The 21,540-nt window shown below is 49.0% G+C and overlaps 1 protein-coding gene across 1 annotated transcript in view; it reads right to left on the bottom strand.

Annotated features, from left to right (window-relative positions):
* Window positions 1-3,382: 3,382 nt before the first annotated feature.
* The window catches only part of LOC131285412 (microtubule-associated serine/threonine-protein kinase 4), a 28,316-nt gene continuing 10,158 nt past the window's right edge, over window positions 3,383-21,540 (bottom strand). Inside the window, exons 2-3 of the mRNA XM_058314268.1 lie at window positions 10,936-11,393; window positions 3,383-10,656 (exon numbers count right to left, since the gene is read on the bottom strand). Of these exons, the coding sequence (XP_058170251.1) occupies window positions 3,383-10,543 (7,161 nt within the window). The 5' untranslated portion in view covers window positions 10,544-10,656; window positions 10,936-11,393. The remainder of the gene's footprint in view (window positions 10,657-10,935; window positions 11,394-21,540) is intronic.

The raw sequence follows: 21,540 nt of genomic DNA, 5'->3' as shown, positions 1-21,540 counted from the left end.
TGAAGCATCCATTCGAATGTTTCTTTCCGCAGTCACGCTGATGTTCGTCGGTTGCCAAATCATTTTACTCGTTACACTGCAGCAACATTGATAGGTATTTTATTGGTAATTCAAATCTGTCAGTTCCGCCGTGGTGGTTTTACACTTAGATTCCTTTCGGGTTCGATAATTTGTTTGTTTTATTTTCTGTTTACTCTTTCTTCTCTCAGTTCAGTGGAGGGAGCCAATCTTTCATGAAGTTGTGGTTTCCATTTTAGCTTGTTTTGCTTTCGTGCTCCATCTTGGACAATCATGTACGATTTAACTGGTTTGTTTCGAAAATGTAAACGAATCTTGCTCTTCTCACTTAAGTTAGCATTTTACATTCACTTGCGTTCGGGCACAAAAAGAGTAAATCACGCGTTCTCAACTGCTGTCCTTCGCTTTCTTCCCAGTATATCGTGGAGCTCGTTCGTGTTCGATTCAGCCGATCAGCAAATTGTTTGCCCTGTTTTCTGTTCCTATGTTCCATTATTTATTCACCTTTCACAGCGCTTCTTCGCCCAGCTGGTAATGTCTTTTATATTGTTCTCTGTATGCTGCGTTGCTCGCTTGTTTCAGCTTAAGCTCCTATCGTTTTCCATCTCCGCTTATTTGTTCTTATCGCTCAATTGTATTGTTTCGAGTAGAGGTGTTTAATGCACCAAGGGCAGTTTTAACTAAAGCACAAAAAAAAACATAGAAGATGAGTTGTTTACTGGGAGTTGGAAATTATAGTGCCGATGAAAATCGAGAGCACAAAAAAAAAGATAAGACCGAAATATGCTACACACACATGCACTAGCGTAGATGTTGGATAGTGGTAGTTTTAACGCACCGGAAGCTGAGTTTCTATTTTATTTTTCTTTATTCCGTATTTACTTTTTGTGTCGTCATTGCAAGCAGTTTTATTGTTTTATGAGTTTGTTATACTTTTTTGTTACCGAGTTTTCCTTATGTCCTTCTTTACCTTCTTTAATTGTGTCAAATTAGGCTTTTATTTACATTAAAAATCATACATCATACCTTAACATCGTGCACACTAGTCGTACATACAATCACACTTACTCTTGCACACCATGTAAACACACACACGTACACATACATATGTACACCAGCACACGATAAACCTAAGCATCACAACTTACGCATCAAAACTGATTAGACCACTCAAAGTTAAACATATAATGATCACAAAACGACCTTCTCTCCATTGCCTAAGAGCTTTCTCCAGACCGTCGTCTCCGTCGTATCCAGCATACCCAGCAATGGGCCGGTTCATATCTCACTAATCGTGTCCTGTTTTTTTGCCTGTTCAATCAAACAATCATCAATCAATCATCGGTTCGATATTCGCTAACTGTCCTGTGACTAATCGCCTATGGAATCCTTTCTGTTTCTTTTAACACCCCATTCCAACTGAAGCCAATAAAATTAAGCCATCGGTCGGAGTTTGTTAAGTTTTGTTGTGTTCTACTATTGTGTTTTAGGTTTGCCAATCTATTTCAACACTCTACCATGGTTCCTTTGCTACAACAATCGCTACACAACCTCTTCGCGCCACCAAGCGTCGCTAATATTGCACTGTCTGGGGTAAAGCGGGTTAAATCGTTTAATCTGCTGTGCTTTCCCTAACCGGACTCCCTGCCCTTGGTTTGCTTGCTATTCGCACTAAATCGCTTACACATCGAGGAACGAGAAGATACTGCATTAAGTGGTTTGAATTATCACTACGGCTACGTTTGTTTATCGTGCCGGAGTTCTGTTAGGGTCTCTGTTTGGGTGACTTGTCCTAATCCTGGTACGCTGATGGTTCTATTCCACAGACATTTTCACACGTACACACAAACACACACTATGCAAAATATATATATATCAAGCGGCAATGAAGCGTGTTGTGTTGCGAGTTTTGAGCGGGCAGTAGCGTAATTGTAGTTTTTGTATTTTTTAACGAGGAAAACGATAGAAAAATAACTCTAGCAGTAGTCCCGGTCTAACTTTTCCCTCACTTTGACTTTGGGAAAACTGTACGGAGAATGCAACAAGGGTCCGTGTCAAATACCACAGATCATCGAGGATGCAAATAGGTTCCATAATCTAGTAGTAATTGAAATAAACTGTCCCTAACAACCACTTCTATCCGAGTGATCGCCTACTACGAAATAAAGCGGAAACAAAATAGAACGAACCTGTGTTTGAATGTGTTGTTCCTACTGACCGGTGTCGCCGCACACGGGTGCGGACATTCTAGTGGGTGCGGAGTACTAGTGTTTTTTCCATCCCTATCTGGAACCTACGGATCTACACAGATGTCGACACCGAGTCTAGTTTCGCCAAAAACAGCCCTTCCCTCTTTCGAGGTTTTTGTGTTCTAAACGGATTTTACGGGAAACATCATTTCCAAAACCCGCTGTATATGGCTGCTGGTGTTTAATGACCGCATTTGAATGAGAAGCTGGTCAATCGCCCGTCCCCGCTTACGTTTCTTTCCTGTACTCGCCATTTCCGTGTGTGTGTGTGTTTTCGCACATGTTTATCATATATCGGGTTTATTCACTGTTTACATTCCTTTATCATGCCTTTTGCTTAACTTATCCCACACTTTATATTGATAAATTTTTCACGTTCCTTACATGGTTTATCCCTCTTTTACTCTCCTTCTCTCTCTCCACAAACACACTCACACAGACCTTTTATTTTTCCTTCATCGAGAAGGTATCACACATTAAGATATTTTTTTATAGTTTGTCTTGCGTTCGGCTATAGTAAAGATATCATTTGACGGCCATTTAAATTCGGTCGATAACGGTCAAAAAAAAATGGTGCTCGCTTCGGAGCGCCCCCCGCAAAAGTGACCTCGACGGGGGCAGAAGTTGTTGTTGGGCCGAAAGAAATCCCGGAAAAGCAAAACCGAACCCATCTCTAGAGCGCCAAGAGGGCGCGTCTGTTTCACCATCGTCACAGAAATACTCCAGCGAAGCACGAGTTGAAATCGAATCGAAGCGTACCAAAGATTAAATAAAATTAAAGCAAGTGGGGGTGTGGGGTCGGTTTCCCTACCCTACGTAACATAATATAAAAAATAACAGTACTCGAGAGCAGTAGCATTAATAATCATTATCTTCGTAACAGTGTAGCTGGTAGTAAGAGCGCGTGTTCGTAATAACTAGATGATCGGCGATAAATATCAATCAATATTATCAATGAAGTGTGCAACGGAGTGGAAATAAAAATAAACATAACGAAAGGAGGCACCGCGTGCCCATTTGTGAACGATTTAAAAAAAAAAACGGAAACCGATACCGGATGTGAGTCGAACCGTTCAACGTGGATGTTGCACTAAATACCGCGATTCCGCCCATCCCTAGTCCTTGCCGCCGGCGGTATGCTTCTTATTGCCACCGCCACCATTCCCGTTGCTTCCACCTCCGCCAGCGCCATTGTTGTTGCTGGCCTTCGTTGCCCCCGCCGGTTCGACGCCCGCCTCCTTGATGGCCATCTTCTCCATCAGTGGGATGAGTTTGTCCGCTGCGGCACTGCTTGTCGCCGGTAGCTGCTGTTTACCGCCGTCCTCCTTCGTCATCGTCGTGGAGGCCAACGCTCCGGTTAGGTTGCGGGTTCCGGATGCTTTCCCACCACCCGTTGACGATGCGCCTCCGACCGGGTTGTTGTTGACCAAGTTGCTGTGACTCTGTGACGACGCCAAATACGATGAGGACGATGGTACGGGATCGGTGGCGGTTGCGGTTGCGGTTCCGGTGGCAGTCGTGATGGTCGAGTTTTGACTCGAGCGCCAGATGCCGGCCACGGTTCGTGGGGTCGTTTTGAGGGAAGTGTTGCAGCACAGCGGCGACAGGACGCACTTGCTTTCGGCGGCACTGCGCGGATGCAGTCGATCGGGGGACAGGGCGCGCCGCAGCAACGGTGAGCTCGGTTCAGCCGTTTTCGCCCGCGGGAAGCCCTTCTTCGTCGTGGGAGCGCCGGGTGCACCACCGGCTACGAGGCCCGGTACGCCCGTGGGAAGCGGAAGGCCGGTCACCAAGGCGCTGCTACTGGCACCGATGCAGGTGGCTCCGGGCAGTCCTCCGGGGCTGTACGATTGCGTCGTGTTCGAGGCACCGAGTGGATGCACCACTGGGAACGCTAGCGGACTGGAGGAGCGAGTCGGGGAGGCGGGTAACGGCGAAGGGCTGGGTGTACGGGCGAGTGGCGACAGTGGCATGTGGTCGGCAGATTTACGACGATTCGAAGGACGCCCACCCGGGCCACCGGTCGAGTGGAGTGCCTTACTGCTGGCACACGGCGACGAATGAAGCTTGTGCTTAAGCACGTGCAACGTCGAAGGGCGCTGGTACAGCGGCGCACCATCGTTGTACCCGAGCGCCGACTGTCCCACCACGCCCGTCGGTGTGCTCGGCGCGGAGGTGCTTGGTGATCCGGACGCCGGTGATCCGGTGGACGCATTCGCATACAGCGCTGCTGCTCCGGAACCGGAACTCAGCGGCGAAAGACTCAACCGGTTTACGGCGGGAGCGCCGACAGATGATGCCGCTACGACTGGCAGGGAGCCAGCTCCCGGGCCGCCGCCAACGGGAGACTGACCGCCGGGTGGAATGGGTGACATTTGCAGTCCCGGATGCCCCACCATGATGGCACCACCGGGGGCGACGGACGGACCGCCCGTGCTCGGTTGGAGCAGGTTCGGCTGGCTGCCCTGGAAGCGGGCGAGCGACTGGAAGCTGCGGCTCGGTGGAACCGCCGACGTAGGCGACTGGATGCCGGCCACCATCTGCTGCATCTCCGCACTCGCCCGCTTGCTGCTGATCCGCCGGAACAGCGACGCTTTGCGCTTCTTCTCGTTGTCCTTCTTCTGCTTGCGCCGGCTGTGCGTTGACTTCTTGGCGAACTTGCTCTGCCACGGTTCACGCTTGCGGCCACCCGTTTGAATGCTCGTGTGTTCGAGTGGTGTCGCCCGGAGGCTCACCACTTCCGAGCCGCTCAGCAGCAGCTGCAGCACTTGCGTGTGGTACAACCCCTGCACGGCTTCACCGTTTACGTGCGTAATGAGATCAGCCGGCCGAAGACCGGCCTCAAACGCCGGGCTGCCTTCGTCCACCGCCATCACCAGATGGTGCATGGTGTAGAAGTCCGTATCACCATAGTACACCCGGATCGTGTGCACGGTGAAACCGAACCCACGCGGACCCCTACGGATGATCAACGGTGGCTTCAGGTTCGTGACTAGTGGGCTCAGCTCCCGACACGGAGACGTATCGCGCGAGCTAGCCGTGCTGGAACAGTTTCCGGCCGAATGCATCGTGGACGAAGCGATACCCGTACTGCACCCGGAGGAGGACGAAAGGTTCGAAGCGGTCGTACCGGTAGCGTTCCGGCTCAAGCCACCGCCCGCGCCACCAAACGACCGACCAACGGCGGTCGTGACGGCCGAAGAAGAATCATCCGACGACGTCATAAGCGAAAGTCCCAACGCCGACGCACTCTTCACGATGTGCCGCGAGCTTCCGCTGAGGTTGTGCAGCGAGCTCGACGGTGACGAGGAATTGTGCACGATCTGGGACGGCGTGGAGGACGACGTTTCGTGCCCGCTCTGGTCGTCCTCGATCGAGATGGAGAACTTCGGCAGGATGCGATTGTGCACGTGAATCTTGCGCTTGCGCTGTATCTGCGGCGACACGTCGTCACTGTCCGTCTGGGACGATTCCGGTGTGCTGAGCTGCTTCAGCGAAGACAGCGGGTAGAAGTCGCTGAACCGTTTGTTCGTCTCCGGCGTTTCCGGCGTGCTCGGGGCGACGACGCGCATCGATGAAGGGTAGCCGGAGGGGCCAGCACCGACATTCGCCGGCGAATGGCGCAAACTGATGCCATGGTGGACGAGGAAGTCTTCCCGATCCGGTGTGGCCAACTCGGGCAGGTAGTCGAGATCGGGCGTCGAGGGCATCTTGTAGCGGGATGGATTGATGTTGAACTTGCGCAGCTCGGGCGTGATGATCAGCTTGCTGATGTCGTTCGGGCGTGGGTGTGTCGCATCGAAGCCATCCTCGAAGAGGCTCGGCAGCTGCTGCGGTTTGACCACGCTAGTGGTGGTTGTGGTGGTGGTGGTGGTGGGAGTTGTTGCAACACTTGACTCCGAAGACACCGCCGCCGGAGTCTTTACGTTCGAGGCGACGATCGTCGTAGAAGGTGTCGCCACGGAGGAGGAGGAAGAACTCGAGCTCACCGGCAGGGGTGAAGCAAGCACCGCATCGGGCACGGATGAACCGGAAGATGAAGAAGAGGGTGCCTGTGTTGGGGTTTCACCCTGCACGACCGCCGGTCCTGGTGGTCCTGCTGCGGCTCCAGCTTGCGGGATACCGACCGCACCGGTGCGACTACCCGTACTACCGCCGAACCCATCCGACGAACTGGCAATGGACGCCTGGGACAGACTGTGCTGCTTGCGATACTGCGGCGAGTATGAGCTGAACGACCCGAACAGGGGTGAATCCTCCATCTCATCCGTATCGTCCCCGCAGATCTCGTGGTTGTAGCGATCAACCCGCGTATCGAAGTAGCTCGTGTCCTCCTCGTTGTCCAGCTGCGGCACAAACTCCGCCTTCTGGCGCAGCAGATTGTTCCAGTCGAGCCCGTAGAAGTAGCAATGCTCCTTCACCTCGTGCGCACTGCCCGTGCCGAGCCGGTCGCGCGGGTTCTGCTGCAGCAGCGCCGTTATCAGATCCTTCGCCTCCTCCTGCAGCGGCCAGTCGTCACCGTCCGGCCATTCGATGTCATCGTTGACGGTGTGGGCGAACAGTTCCTCGGGTGTCTCGCCGAAGAACGGTACGCAGCCGATCAGAAACTCGTACAGGATGATGCCCATCGACCACCAGTCGACCGGTTTGCCGTAGCCCTGGCGCAGGATCACCTCCGGGGCGATGTACTCGGGCGTACCGTACACCTGCTTGTCGGAAAACTGGCGCGTCTCGCTGTCCAGGTAGCCCTCGTAAAGGTTCGTCGCCAGCGACATCAGGCCCATCTTCGAGAGCCCAAAGTCCGTCAGCTTAATGTGCCCGAGCGCGGTGATGAGCAGGTTGTCCGGTTTCAGATCGCGATGCACGATGCCGTAGCTGTGCAGGTACTCCACGGCGAGCACCGTCTCGGCGAAGTAGAACCGTGCCATGTCGGACGGCAGCGGGCCAATGTTCTTCAGCAGCGTCGCACAGTCGCCCCCCTCGACGTACTCCATCACCAGGCAGAGGTGTTTCTTCGTCTCGAACGAGCAGTACATGCTCACCACGAACGGGTTGTCGGCGAAGCTGAGGATGTCCCGCTCGGCAAACACCTGCTCCACCTGGTTGCGCAGCATCAGGCTGTTTTTGTTGATCTTCTTCATCGCGAACCGTTGGCGCGTTTGCTTGTGCTTCACCAGGTACACCGCGCCGTACGCCCCGTTCGAGATCAGCTTGAGAATGTCAAAGTCTTTCTCGTTCGGGACGGCGTTGTTGGTGCGGGCTTTGAAACTTTTGCCTCCACCCGTCGATGCCGGCACCATAGAGGATCCACCGGTTGGTGCAACCGTCGGCGCTGTTGTTGCCGCTGCTACTGCTCCCCCACCATCTGCTCCGGTGTTGTTATTGTTTAGGACATTCGAGGAACTGCTGGCAGCACTGTTTCCCGCCGAGCTGGACGATCCCGAACCCTTCGGTGTGGAGCACATCATCATCTCGTTCGCCTGCCGATCGCTCACGATCGACGAGTTGTTATGGGAGTCTTCGCTGGCGGCACGGTTCCGGTTGCCCCTCAAGCGTACCCGCTGACTGGCCGCCGTCTGGTCCTCCTCGTTCTCCGCCTCCTCCTCCAGATCGGCACAGTTGACGCTCGAGTTGAGCGACGCCGTCTCGATGTTTAGCTCTTCCTGCAGCTCCGCGATCGGGTCCCGGTTGAGGCCGAGCTTCTGGATGATGTACTGTGGAATGTCCGCCTTGATGCCCTGCGTCACCTTCGCCTGCCCCTCGGCCACCTCCAGCAGCCGGTAGAACTCTTCCGGGTCGAACTCAAGACACTCGAGGAGGCGTGCCGGGCGCGAGATGATCAGTAGCAGCTTCTTGATCACGCCCGTAATTTCCGGCGCGGCTTCGGGCGATTTCTCCTTGGTTTCCACCAGCAGCCGCTCGAGGTTGTCGCTCATCTCGTAGAAGTAGCGCGAGGTGATCAGCTTCGCGTGCGACTTGTGCAGGCAGTCGCGGGCCATCTCCAGCACCTGGTGGTGCACGAAGCGCACGATCGGCTGCGAGTTGCGCGCACTGTCGTTGATGATGTTCTTGTTCTCGTTGATGAAGTGGCTCAGCCGTTCCTCCATCTGCTGCGTCGCCTTCGGGAAGCGCTCCTTGTAGAAGGTGTTCATGATCGAGATCTCGTTGTCGGTGATGGGCGAGTGGCTCGGGCTGCTGAGGCTACGCGAGCGGGGCCGGTGGATCGGCGACCGGCAGCCGCAGAAATTGTTCAGCTCATCCTTGCTGCCCGCGATGCTGCCGGGTGCACCGATACAACCCGAGCCCGAGCCGGAAGACGATCCTCCACCGAGCGCACCGGACTTCATCATGCAGTGCTGGGGAAGGTGCGGACTGCCCGGCAGCTGCGTCGGTGCTCCAACATGTGACTGTAGGCTGAGCGGTTGCTGAGCCGTTTGCTGCTGTTGGTACAGCACACTTCCACTGGCGCCTGAGGCTGGACCAAAGCCACCACCACCGGCAGCCTGCGGTGAGATCGAACTGTTCGCCAGTGGGTGCTGGTACGGAAGGGACTGATGTCCCCCTCCGGCCGTCGGTAGCGAATGGTGGACGGGATGGTGATGATGGAGGAGCTGCTGCTGCTGCTGTTGCTGGTGTTGGTGTTGCTGCTGCAACGTCATGTGATGGTAAGCAGCCGACGGTATCGGATGATGGTGGTGATGATGATGGAAGCCATGGTGATGGTGACTATGGTGCGTCCTCACATCGACCAGGCTGGGATTGCTGTCGTTCGAGGAGAAATGCAGCGACAGCAGCTGCAGATCGTCGTTCGTCGGCACGGCTGGGAACTGGTGCAGCCGCTCCTGGCTCGAGCACTGCGACGAAATGTTCGAGCTCCCGGGCGTCGTGACGTAGCCGGACGAGGGCAGCGACGCGACCGACCAGCGCCGGCTGTCGCACGTCTTCGAGGCGGCCACGGCGGCAGCGGCGGCCGTCGACGCGATGCGCTTGATTGGCACGAACGGGAACTGCATAATACTGGGCGAGTTGATGCGCGGACTATCGATGGGACTAGCGGGAATGGGCGAGTGAGATCGGGGCGAGATGTTCGCGACGAAGCTGAGCCGGTGGCGGGCGACGGCCGCACTGCGAGCCGCCGCCACCCCCGACGACGAGGACGACGAGGTTGGGCGCTTCTGGCCGGCGAAGAAACTCCCCCCACCGAGCGTGCCCAGCCCGAACCCGCCGTTTTCTTTCGCGGTCAGCGACAGCGTCGGGGCCGAGTTGCCCAGCGTCGAGTTGCGGACGCGCACCAGGTTCGAAATGTCACTACCGCTGCCGGAGTAGCGCAGGGAGTGCGAGTGCTGCGGCTTGTAGGACGACTTCCGGTACGATGCCGTCTTGTGGAGGCTCGAACCGGACGAGGTGCGCATCACGACGGTTGCCATCGAGGCGGCGGCGGCGGCCGACATGAGCGGAGTGCCGGAGGCCGTGGGTGATGCCGCGGCCAGCGTCGTTATCACAGGGCCAGCCACGGGTGGCTGTGGAGATACGGGTGGATGCGGCGACACGGATGCCGACTTACCACCCCTGATCGGTGAAGAGCAGGCGGCCGGTGCTGCGCCACCGATAAAGGCCGGTGCCGGCACGGATGATGATTTCAAAAGCACCGGTTTACTGGAAGGAATCACCACCGGTTCCTGCTGCTCGTGTCTCACCGGACCCTGATGGGTGGAGATGGATTTCTTCAGTCCCATCTTTCCCGGGCTGATCGGAACGGGACCAATCGCTGGAGCGACCACAATTCCACCACCGTTCGGGCTCGTTCCTGCCGTGTCCTTCCCTTTCGCCTCCTCCGGATGATGTTTCGAGTGTGGAGGTTTCGACGCGGACACGATCGTGCTTGCGGCCAGAGAGTTCGAAGCGCCCATCGGTGGTAACGGTGATGGCGGTGCCTGTTCCTGACTTTTCCGTCCACCGGACGGTGGTGCGGCCACCGTTAGTAACAGTTCCGGATCGTCAAAGTTTAACGATCGTACCGAGCAGTGCGGATGATGATGATGATGATGCTGGTGCGATGCCTTTGCTGTACGTCCTCCTCCATCTGATGCTACCGAGGATGTCGTTGTTGAAGACACTGTCGCCGTGGTAGTTGAACCGACCACCTCGGTGGACTGTTTTTGACTGCCACTGGACGACGACACCGATGACGGCGAAGACGTGGCGGCAGCATTCAATGCTGCACCTCCTTTGCTCCTTCCACCGCCACCGCCTCCGTTCGATGTCTTCTGACTCATGATGGTGCGTCTAACGTTCGGTACCACAAAAAGAGACCGTTCCTCCTACTCCTCCTCCTGTGCACCTTCGAATGTCGAAAGTGAAGGTGGTTCCGGGATGTTATCAGGCAAATCTGAAGCGAACGACGGTACACGGGTTGGTTATCAGGAAAGTTTAGGGTGAGGGCGCATCGATAAGCGGTGCGCTCGCTCGGGAGGGCATTCGCCCCGAACCACACAACCTCAGTAGGGTCAGGATGTGGGTGAGGGAGTGATGGACTCTAAATCGGTACCGCCAGTGAGAAAGTAGGTAGCCGGCACGAAAAGGAGGCAAACAACGGGGGAATTGCAGCGATTGTTGGAAGGGATGTGTGATGGATGTGGTGTGGGAGGAGTTTGTAGCGTGCACCAACCTGTTCTAAGATAACACCATTTTTGCAGCTGACCACCTCCTCCTGGGTGTCTGCGTGGATTTTTCGTCGACACACACACGCACGCAAATGCAAACAATCACACACGACTTCTCTTGATGATCCTCGAGACCTCGACGGATGAACCGGTGTGCTTATCGCGGGACACGGAGGTCTTTCAAGGACACGGAGGTCTTTGTTGACCGGTTCAATAATTCCAATGATGTCTTATTTATCCTCTTCTGAATATCGTAACTCGTATGACCTCGAGGGTAAACAGGACAGGCAGGCACCTGATTGTTTTATTTCTTTTTCCTTCCTCCACCGTCGATGCTAAGTGATGTTAAGAGAGGCTGCGGTTGTTTGTGGTGACTCGCTCAGCCGACGTGTCCTAGGCGACGATCGTCAGTTGACAACTGACGATATGCATCGTTCATCGTTGCAGTTGCACTACACTGTTCCTGCGGGTCGAAGCGAGGCACCGGAAAAGAGAGAGAGAAGGAGAGAGAAAAATTATATTAACAAAAACCGGTAAATGCGGTAATAAAGGTTCATTAGTAACTGAGCGAGATGTTTGCGTGCCACTCCGTCCCCTCCTTCCCATCTCGCATCAAATATCGAGTAATATGCCTATCGATAAGAGGGAACCGAACCAACCCACCCTCCGTCTCTCCCTCCCTCACAGAGGAAGTAAACCGGAAACAACGTTGTATTAGATAATAGCACAACAAAGTCAAATGCAATGCAACACACGCGTTGGGAGGCCAAACAACGCGCGTATAAAACCTAACCTAGGCGACCGGTGTTGGAACGGAACTGCGGAACGTTCCCTCCTTCCTCCACACCGTCCACCGGTGGAGGTCCTTGGATAGAGTTCCAAGCGCCAGCGTACACAGTTGCTTACCTCGCACGAAGGTGAAGGTAACCTGCAACTATCAGCGAACGGTTGGGCATCGACTGGCATGGCGTACATAAATGGCGGCCTCGGTCGGCGCAGCAGCAGCCAGTCACGAGCGCGTCCCGTTACATGCGATGCTCGAACGTGGCAGATAAGACACAAGCAAAAACACAAATAGATCCGTTTCAAGCTCATCACCATCGACAGGCAGGCAGAGTCAAGCGTCGAGATGGTTCCGACACGACAAAGGTTCCGATTCCCTCCGGATCGATCGGACGCGACATCCGACGGTGGATGCTTCGCTTTCTATCATCTCCACCGATTTTCTCTTCCCTCGTGGCGTTGACGACGATGAGCTACCTCGAGTGTAAATATTGCTTTATTTTCCACGCTCATCAGCGGAACAACAAACGATCAGCCGGGCCTTCGCACGTGCCTGAGCCGTTAGACGTCGTTCTCCCTACCCCCCCTGGACGGTGCTCAGTGCTCCGCACGAACATCCGGTGTGGTGCGTATTCATCGAACCTTCCGCGATCGCCACTTTCCGGATTGGCGAGCGTGATTGTGCACGATTTGGCAGATGAGATAAATGTATATAATAATAGAGTAGTAGTAGTAGTATATGTATATCCAATTTAACATTCATCTTTTGTCGGTGTTAGAATTACAAAATAATGGGTTCGAATAATTTCTTTCGTATTGTGGTTGAGGTTTACAAACTGATTCGAGTATATAATATTTTTGAATAAACATAATATAAGTTGTTTAGTAAGAGAAAAAAATGTGACAAAATAAAAAACCCTCGGGTGGAGGAATTTTGATAAATTAACTCTAAAAATAATAATATAACACTGCAATACATTGCTGAGGTACGGCCGAAACGGGTTTGCAAAAAGCATGGATCCTTTCATTCGTTTTATTTTAAAATAAAGTGATTCGCAACTGAAAATATTGGAACATAATTTTATCACCATTACAGTAACTAATAAACACTAACATGTTCGATTAAATACTATCGGGAGCAAAATTAAAAATATGTCGTATGCTTTTTTCCGAAGCTTAATCATCCAGCGACCAAAATAAAATGATTTGGGCTTCACGAATCTCTTATTCAAATATTAGTGAATGTCAAAAGCGATGTAAAGAGTCATGCAGACCTATTTACCCCAAATCTAAGAGATCAAAGGCGGATCACAGGCAGCCAAGCAGCTGCTTCGCCCGTACCTTTTGCCCATATTTTTTTTAAATTTCAATGTTGGAATTATTTTGCCAAATAGAGTTTTGATAAAGAAAACTCGCCTTCTCATGTTTTTGTTGGGGATAAAATAAAAAAAATCATGAGCTAACGAATATTTGAGTGATCAACTAGAAGGTTTCATAAAGAAGGAAGACATTTCTCAGAATATTTTGAGTATAATGGACACATATGAAGCTTGATATTGTATTAACTTTAGCTTTTTTAACATTTCATAAAAATACTTGTTTAGTTTTAAAACGAATTGAAAAGATATTTTATAAAAAGTAAAAAATGAAATCAGCCTAATAAAAAACGTTCGAATGAAATAAAATTGAGGCAAATTGCAATTAAATCTAAATTTTAATTATTTTGGCTTAGTACTGTAGTGTGTATTTTTCCGGAACAAGTTACAGATACTTAGGGCCCCTAGTCCGCTTAAGCTGCCTCATATCGAGACGTCCAAAACTCTTTGAATCAAAGCATTTCTTTTCAAATCATTTTATAAGGAGATCTAGAATAACTCAAACTAATAATCAGTGAAGTCAGAAGTCGAAAAGAAATAAATTTCAAATGTCAACAGCTACATGCAAGACATCAATAGCAAGTTGTTTTTCGTTTTACCTTTCACAGTAAAGACTTTGGGTTTTTACCTTATTTTGCAGGTATATTTACGTTTTATGTTGTGCTGTCACATTTTTTGAAAAGGACATGGAAATCAAAGACGGAAATAAGCTGGCACATTCAACTCTTGTGTCTCTCCAGCTCTTTGACTTATCCAAACCCTGTTCTACCGACTGCATTGAAGTACAAAGTACATTGTTTTGTTCGATTCGACAAATCGATCATAACCATAAATTAAAACCGATTTACAACCTCTATCGGCATTATATTTTAATTCAAGCGCAAATGTGGAAGCTAATAAACGGAAACAGATGTTTGCGGCCGGCCAATTACACACACACAAACACACGCTGCAGTATCTTTGCTTGCGCATGGCCACGCTTCCGCCACGAAGTCCATGCGTGCGTTGCGAAGTCCGCGGCTCGCGCGCAGACAATCAGCGAACGAAGCCTAACTTTCAAATCCAACACTTCCGTCCGGCCGTCACGGTTGGCCGGAGAGTGTGTCCGACCGCCGATCGTCGGAACCCGTCTTGGCCACCGACCGCGGCACGAGAGATCGAAAGTCATGCGAACGGGGAAACTCCCAACGTGAATCGTCGGACCGGGGGAGTTCCAACAAACCGTGTCCAAACCCGTGCGCCGATGACGGGGTATCGATTTCGAAATTGGCGCTCTGCTCTTGACGTCGAGAGGCAAATTGCGGTGGATTTGTTTCCCGGGAAGATGCGATGAGTCTGATGGGGGTTTGATGGGGAAGGTAACAAAAGCGGTAAATTACACAAACATTAAATTCGACAAGCATTACTTCACAGTGAGTCAGTGAGTCGAAGAACACTCCGGTAGAGTGGCACAATACTGGACACAAAAAATAAAATAAACTTCAAGTCCGTAAGCCTTCACTTTTGCCATTTGGAGATTCTCATCCAACAATGGTACATCGTTCTAGGCAAGTGCTTCACACAAGCGACAGGTTTATCACCAACTATTCGAACACGGCGGTACTTCTGCAATAACGATGGCACAAGGCAAGCCACACACGCCCCTGATAAGCACGAGTTGAATCGAGCTGATGATAAGGGTGACTTTAGCTATCAGCGCCTTCTACCGCAGCAACCGCGACGTCTCGCAATCTCGCCAGCGTCCACAGGAGTTGCTAATCAGCACTGTTTGATTTCCACGCGACCCGTGGGCCGGACATAACTGTGGAGGGTCTCGCCGTTCAGCGTTGCGCAGTGTATTATGCCATCACGGCGTGATCTTCTCCGTGCTGGCGTAATCGCGGAGCTGGAAGCTGATCTGTTTTATGTTTACACCAGCACCGCACACACGAGGGTCGGTTGCAGTTTTTACCCCTTCAATCAGCACATTACGATTATGGGCAGGTCAGTAGTTGGCGAGTCGAAGAAAGTATCATTGGAACGATATGAAGAAACAGCTATCGACCGTTTTTAAGACCAGCCAGCCCGGGTCTATGGGTTGTGATTCACCCATAACCAAAAGTAACGCTCGTAAAAATGAAGAAGATAAAAAAGGGAAAACAAACACGGTTTGCACACATTTTGTTGGCCGGTTTGGAAAGCATTTTCCCTTTTCAACCGGAGCCCCTATAAGCCAGATGATGGAGATGTTGGATGTCGGGGCGCGAAGGCAGTGCACGCAATTGCAATTCACACCCACCGACCGGAGCGAGTGAAATGGATAGGTGCGTTTGTATGGGTGTTTAATTGCTTGGAAATTGTTTTATATGATCTCCTTTTCGGCATCGCTCGTACAACACCACCTAGTGAAACCCGAGCAGCCTCGGACCATGAAGCACCAACCAAGACCAAGGTTGAAACGGTCCGCATAAGGCGGAAGATTTCAGTTTTCTCTGCTTGTTGACTTAAACAACAGGGGTCGGCAGCTATTAATTTTCTCATCGCGGTTCTTGTTGGATTTGATTTTTTTTTTTCGCAAAAAAGTAAGTTGGAAACATTGAACAAGTTGTTCAATAACATTCCTTTCAAGTATACTTTTTATATCGCTGTTTTAATGTTGGTAGTTCTCCAATTCCTTAGTATTCCTTGTGAATTTCAATTTCCTCTACTTCTGCTTTGCTCTAATCTATGCCTCCTGCTTCCTGTATAACAGCATCCTTTTGGTTCCCGCATGTACTTTGTTTATAGCTTGAGTCAGGTTTTAGTTCTTAAGTCCTTGTTTTTTGTAGTCTAATTTTAAGTTTTGCTTAGCCCTTACGTCCAGACAAAATAAAGTAAATAAATATACATAAATATAAACCATTTCGTCCAACATCAATAGGGAAAATGACTTGTTTACTTTGCTTCAATAACCAAGGAATTACATTTTTCACAAAACAAAAAATGGTTCACAATATTCAAAACATCCCGAAATTGTTTTAATGACTGAGAATACGCCAGTAATACCTTGCTATAATAAAATAAAATAAGTAGAAAAAAAAACAAATAATGTGTTAAAAACGTACACGAATTCAACAAAAATAGACATAAAATAAATGATTGCATGGAAAACTTAAAAATTAGATAAAATATATTAAAGTTACTTCTCGGCTAAGGAAACTAATACTCCATTTAAAAGCGTTTAATATCACTGGCCTTTTAGCAAACGTGTGCCGACCCCTGTCTTACACACAACAAAATAGACCTTCCTCATGCGATGTATTTTCTATTGCTGATATTTTTTTATTACTGTTCCATGATATCGTGACCAATACCCCCCGTCACGACACCAACCAACCTTACCCTCACTGATCGACCGATCATCTTCTGCACCATCTTGTCTCTTCCGGACGAACGCGAGGCCTGATGGCACGCAGCCGTGATGTTCATCATCATCTAGCAGGTTCTACCAGCACAAGCCCGGTATTGCCATTTACAGATAGTGGCGTTGCACTTGCTTCAGGTACGGTAACAGGGAAGGAGGGGTGGATGGGTAGATAACACGTCTGAATGTTTGCCAAGTCATGAGCGAATGGGGTAGTAAATAAAAATACTGCCACCGGCACACCAAGGGAGGCAAAAGGGTGATAATTAAAATGCCTTCCATGTAACCTCTTCCAGACCCTGGTTAACTTTTAGGAGCGGCCACTGTGGTGTTTACAACATATTTGAAAATTAAAACGCGATCGTGACCCTGGATCGACGGTAATTAAAATGTTGGAATGCATCACGAGTTGTGGTTAAGTTGGATCTTAAAATCATTAGTGCATTTTAAAAATCTGTTTTTAAAACTATTGCATATTTAAATTAAAACCATGAACTGCCGGACTGAGTTCTTGGCACCGATTTCTTCCGCATCAATTTCGATCCCCATTGAAGCGAGTTGAGCATGTTCAGCTCCCAAAATTATACCCGCCAGCTTTATAGACTGCCTGTCCTCGGCCTGCGATCGTTCCCATGTGCGTCTGCGTGGCCACCACGCGCTTCCCACCGCACCATTTGGCATTCAAATCCGGTGGCAGCTCAGCTGCAACTGGACCGACAGCGAGGAACAAACGCCTGCGCCGGACGCGCTAGGTTCAGGGACGCGCAACATTACGCGAGCTCGACTTTTTACTACCGGGCACTCGCTCCGGTCCCGCTCCTCCTCCTCCTCTATACAGTGTGTAGTACGGGTTCTCCAAGCAGTTTAACATCGGCAGGGCTTGCGGCTACGATAGACGCGGCTGTGTCGACGGTTGGCCTTTGCTAAGCCATAGACACACCAATCACCATGGTGGTGTATGGCGTGGCTTCGCACTAATATGGTTGAGCTCTAGAACATACGGTCGTGGCAGCAATCGAGAGCGGTTAAAGCCGGGCCAGCTCGGGGCATTATTAGATGAGGTGGTCCAAGACGTAACATACATTTAAAAAAGAAAAAGCAATACACACGCAGCAGTCAAATTACTTCCTCAGACGACGTGACTTCTGAGTACCCCGGGGCACAAGGTTAGGCACCCGAAGCCGCCGGTCGGCAGTCTCGAACCTCGACTTGTTGTGAATAATTACGCACCATCGCTTCGCCGTCCGTGCGTGTCGGCGAAATCGGTCGTGTTTCCCACACTTCGAAATAGCCCCCCGTACGGGAAGGTCACATGGAACGGAAGTACCAATCCTCGAACCTCGGGTTGTGACCTGATTCCAAAAGGGTCCAGAGAAGTTTTGCGAGACACGCCGAATGCGCCTCCAAAAGAACCGGAGGGACCATTTTCATCGAGAATAATGGAAGCAACGGGTGGCCGGGGAAGGGGGGCAGAATGATTGTTTTAGTGCCAATAAACTTTACGACGGTTACACGTCCGAACCAATTTATTTGGGGCAGAAAACATTAGACCCTCGTTAGTTAACTGCTTAACACTGATTATAAAATGTTGATGGTGTAATAATTGAAATTCCTATAACTTTAACTGCCTAGAAGTTTCTTGTGTTAGGGAAATACTGTGAAACATATTGAAACACCTTAAATTTTTCCGATAGTGACATTCAAACTATCATTATAAAGAAAACAAAACATAACAATCTGAAGTATTGTACAATGCAACAAGCAATATCACTTATGAACTATTAACATAAAATTTTGACCTTTTCTCCAAACTATAAAATGTTGACTGTGTAATGATCGAAACTCCTATAACTTTCGCTGCTTAGAACTTTCTTGTGTTAGATAAATGCTGTGAAACATATTAAAAACACCTTACATTTTTCCGATAGTGATACTAAAACTATCATAATAAAGAAAACAAAACATAAAAATCTCCTGTAAAGTATTGTACAATGCAACAAGCAATATCACTTATAAACTATTTACATCAAAATGCGACCTTTTCTCCAAATGGATAGAAGTCCGAGCACAATTGTTGAAGTGGAATTAAGCAACGGAAATACCTCGTTTACTGCTCGCGGAGAACGAGAGTCCATTAGCTTATAGTGTCTGGTTATTAGACCTCGTCGGTGTCGCTTCAATTGGAATAAACTGGAGGAGTAGAATAATCGTCTGACATTTCTTTAAAAGCAGCGAGAAAAAACGAAAAACTAAATGTCACAACTAGAAAGTATATTGTTGACCAAAAAATGTTGACTAAATGGTAATAATATGGATCTTTTAAATAGCACAAAACATAATAAATAGCAAACAGTATCAAATAGTTTAAGCAACAATTTATCATAAGCTTTGTCGTGGATTATTTTGAGTGAACAATCTTTAAGGTGCTTCCTAGGCGAGAATGTTCTTAAAAGGAGTTTTTGATTCATGTAAGCTTTATGATGCCTTTTTGTTACAATACTGTTGCTATATAAGCGTTAATTAATCGATTCCTTTTTCACCTCAACCAACTCAGAATGAAGAAATCCCCAATTCATTAAGTCTAATTAGAAGTTGATTGCCGATTAAAATTCGCTTGGCCAAATATTTAGTCAAGCAGCGCAGTAAGCGGTACTGATTAATCCCACCCTCTCCACTTCCGAGAGGGAAGGCGGCGGCTACCATCAGTCCGCGTGGCCACCGCGAAGGTCACGGCCGTACACCACTACCACCCGCCACCGGGTGACTAAACGCATCCGAATGTTTTGCTCTTGGCCGGCGGCGAAGAAGAATTTGATTCGGGCCTGTGCCGCCCCGCGCGGTCAAGCAACATTTCTAGCATTCATGTCGCTTATAAAAATAGCCATCAGCAGGCAAAAATGTATCACCCTTCGCGTTGGCCGCTTGTTTGCGGGCCGCCACCGCCACTGCATTTTGCAGGGAAACAGGATGCACGAGGGCGGAGGGACGTGTGAGAGAGAGTAAATGCCTTCGGTTTTGGGGCCGTGTTTGGTTCGTTCTGAACCGTCGAATCTCACTTTCCTGCGTGGCGTAAAAATTCACCGAAAAATCGACAGACGTCATAGCGACACCAAATGACATCGTCGGGAGGGGGAAGGGGGGGAAGGCAGTGGGATGTGTGGGATGGTTTTTCCTCTCGCGTGCTGATCGCCGATGAGAATCGTCAAATTTAGCGGATCGCTAGCGTGAAAAGTGTAATTTCCACACACCTGCCTGTTCCGAGTGTTGAAGACCGAAGCGATCTTTGTTTTTGCGATCGCCCAGGGCAGGGGTAGGCAAACGGTGGATTTTATCTAAAAATGTTTGTTTATTTTTTAAGCAAGAGTAGCAAGGCGAATTGATTTTTTATGATTTTAATGAACCTTTCAAATAGTGCAACATAAATAATGATTATTCAAAGTCACGCAGCCAAGTTCTACGTTTAAAGCGTTATCAACACTGAATTTAAAGTTATAAGGAATAAATAGTTGTGTCTGAAGTACGGTTAACAGGTTCCTTACCACGTCACCCATATATGGGTGACGCTTTTATTCGTGTTAAACATTGAATTTTTAATGCTCCGTAACTGTTTTTCTGTGATGGAAAAATGGCTGATTAATGGTAAATGTTAGCTGCTACAGCTGAATTATCGGTTGTTTTTTTTCAACATCCTCTTTAACACCCTTCTTCGTTTGTAAAAAAGATGCAAAACACGTCCGTTGATGGTATTATTTTTGGTACGGAACGTGTTGAATTGAAAACAAAACGTGTAATAATGAGCTGTCCACTAAATTGTAATAATTTAGAGCAACGTTTGCATTAAAAAAATACAAAATTTTTAACGATTTTCCATGCAAAAGCGGAAAACGCTAGCAACTTTCTTTTGAAAGCAAAAAAAAGTAGCATTTCTTCTAAATTTAGAACAAGTTTGACAACCGTGTCATTTAAATTGAATCCGCCGTGACAAAAACATTAATCCGCCGTGACCAACCAATCGAAAAAATATTAAAGCTACTAACACTTAAATACTAACACTTAAAGGTAGGACCTATTCCAACATTTTAAAGTCCAAACGGAGTAGCATTTGGTCGTGAATGGCACACAACTGCTAAACATCCCTATATGACTGATTTTGTCGCTACGGCTAAAATTTCGACCAAGGACCGCAAGGCAGTTGGATTATTTTTGAAAGTACTTAAAAGATGTAAATTTACAGAAAAATTTACTTCATTCAATTAGCTTGGTTAACTTTTCTCTTATCAACGATGAACATTTATCTACGTTTTTTTAATGCAAACGTTAAGAAAAATGAATTGATTTTAAATAATTTCGGCTAGTGATATCTACAACCACTCAGTTTTATAAGTTTAAGTAAGCTTTAAAACTTATATTTCAAAAGCAACAAAAATGATGTATTCCCTTTCCGAAACTATTGTTTTCCTCAAATAACACAATTTGATAAAGATAAAAGTGTCTGAATCTCTATAAAAAAAACCTGATCAGGTTATGCACAAATGTGCCGACCACTGGTATAAAAGCGAATCCAACCAAAAACCCCTGAATCCTCTCCATGTAAAGCGATTGTGTCGCCTTTGTGCCTGGTGCGCAACTAAACACTTCCCGAGGAAGTTCCACTTTAGCACACCTCCCTCAACCATCCCACCAATTGAACGGGTCAATGCCAAAATAAACAGCTTCCGTTATTCATTCGAACTAACCGAATCAACGCGCCGCGAGTTGGCTGTCTGGGTTTGGTTGCTATGGTGGTTTAGCCGCTACTGTTTATCCAACCGACGCTCTTCTGCTCCGAACGTCCAGGAAGTGGAGGAGAAGCGGGGTTTGTAAAACATCTGTTCAAAGCCACGTTTTAAAGATCAATGTCCATGGGGAGCTGTTGTTGTTGTTCAGGTAAGTGGTGCTTTTATGTGTATTTGTTTTTTAATTGCCCCGAACCATTTAGTCGTTTGGACGCGCGCGGCGATATTTATGTGCTTTCATTAAGTAAACGATTAGGGGCTGATGGGTTCAACTTGCGAAAAGTAACAGCCCAT

This window comes from Anopheles ziemanni, chromosome 3 (assembly GCF_943734765.1).
Source record: "Anopheles ziemanni chromosome 3, idAnoZiCoDA_A2_x.2, whole genome shotgun sequence".
Classification (NCBI taxonomy): domain Eukaryota; kingdom Metazoa; phylum Arthropoda; class Insecta; order Diptera; family Culicidae; genus Anopheles; species Anopheles ziemanni.
This window is presented reverse-complemented; position numbering and strand designations above follow the sequence as displayed.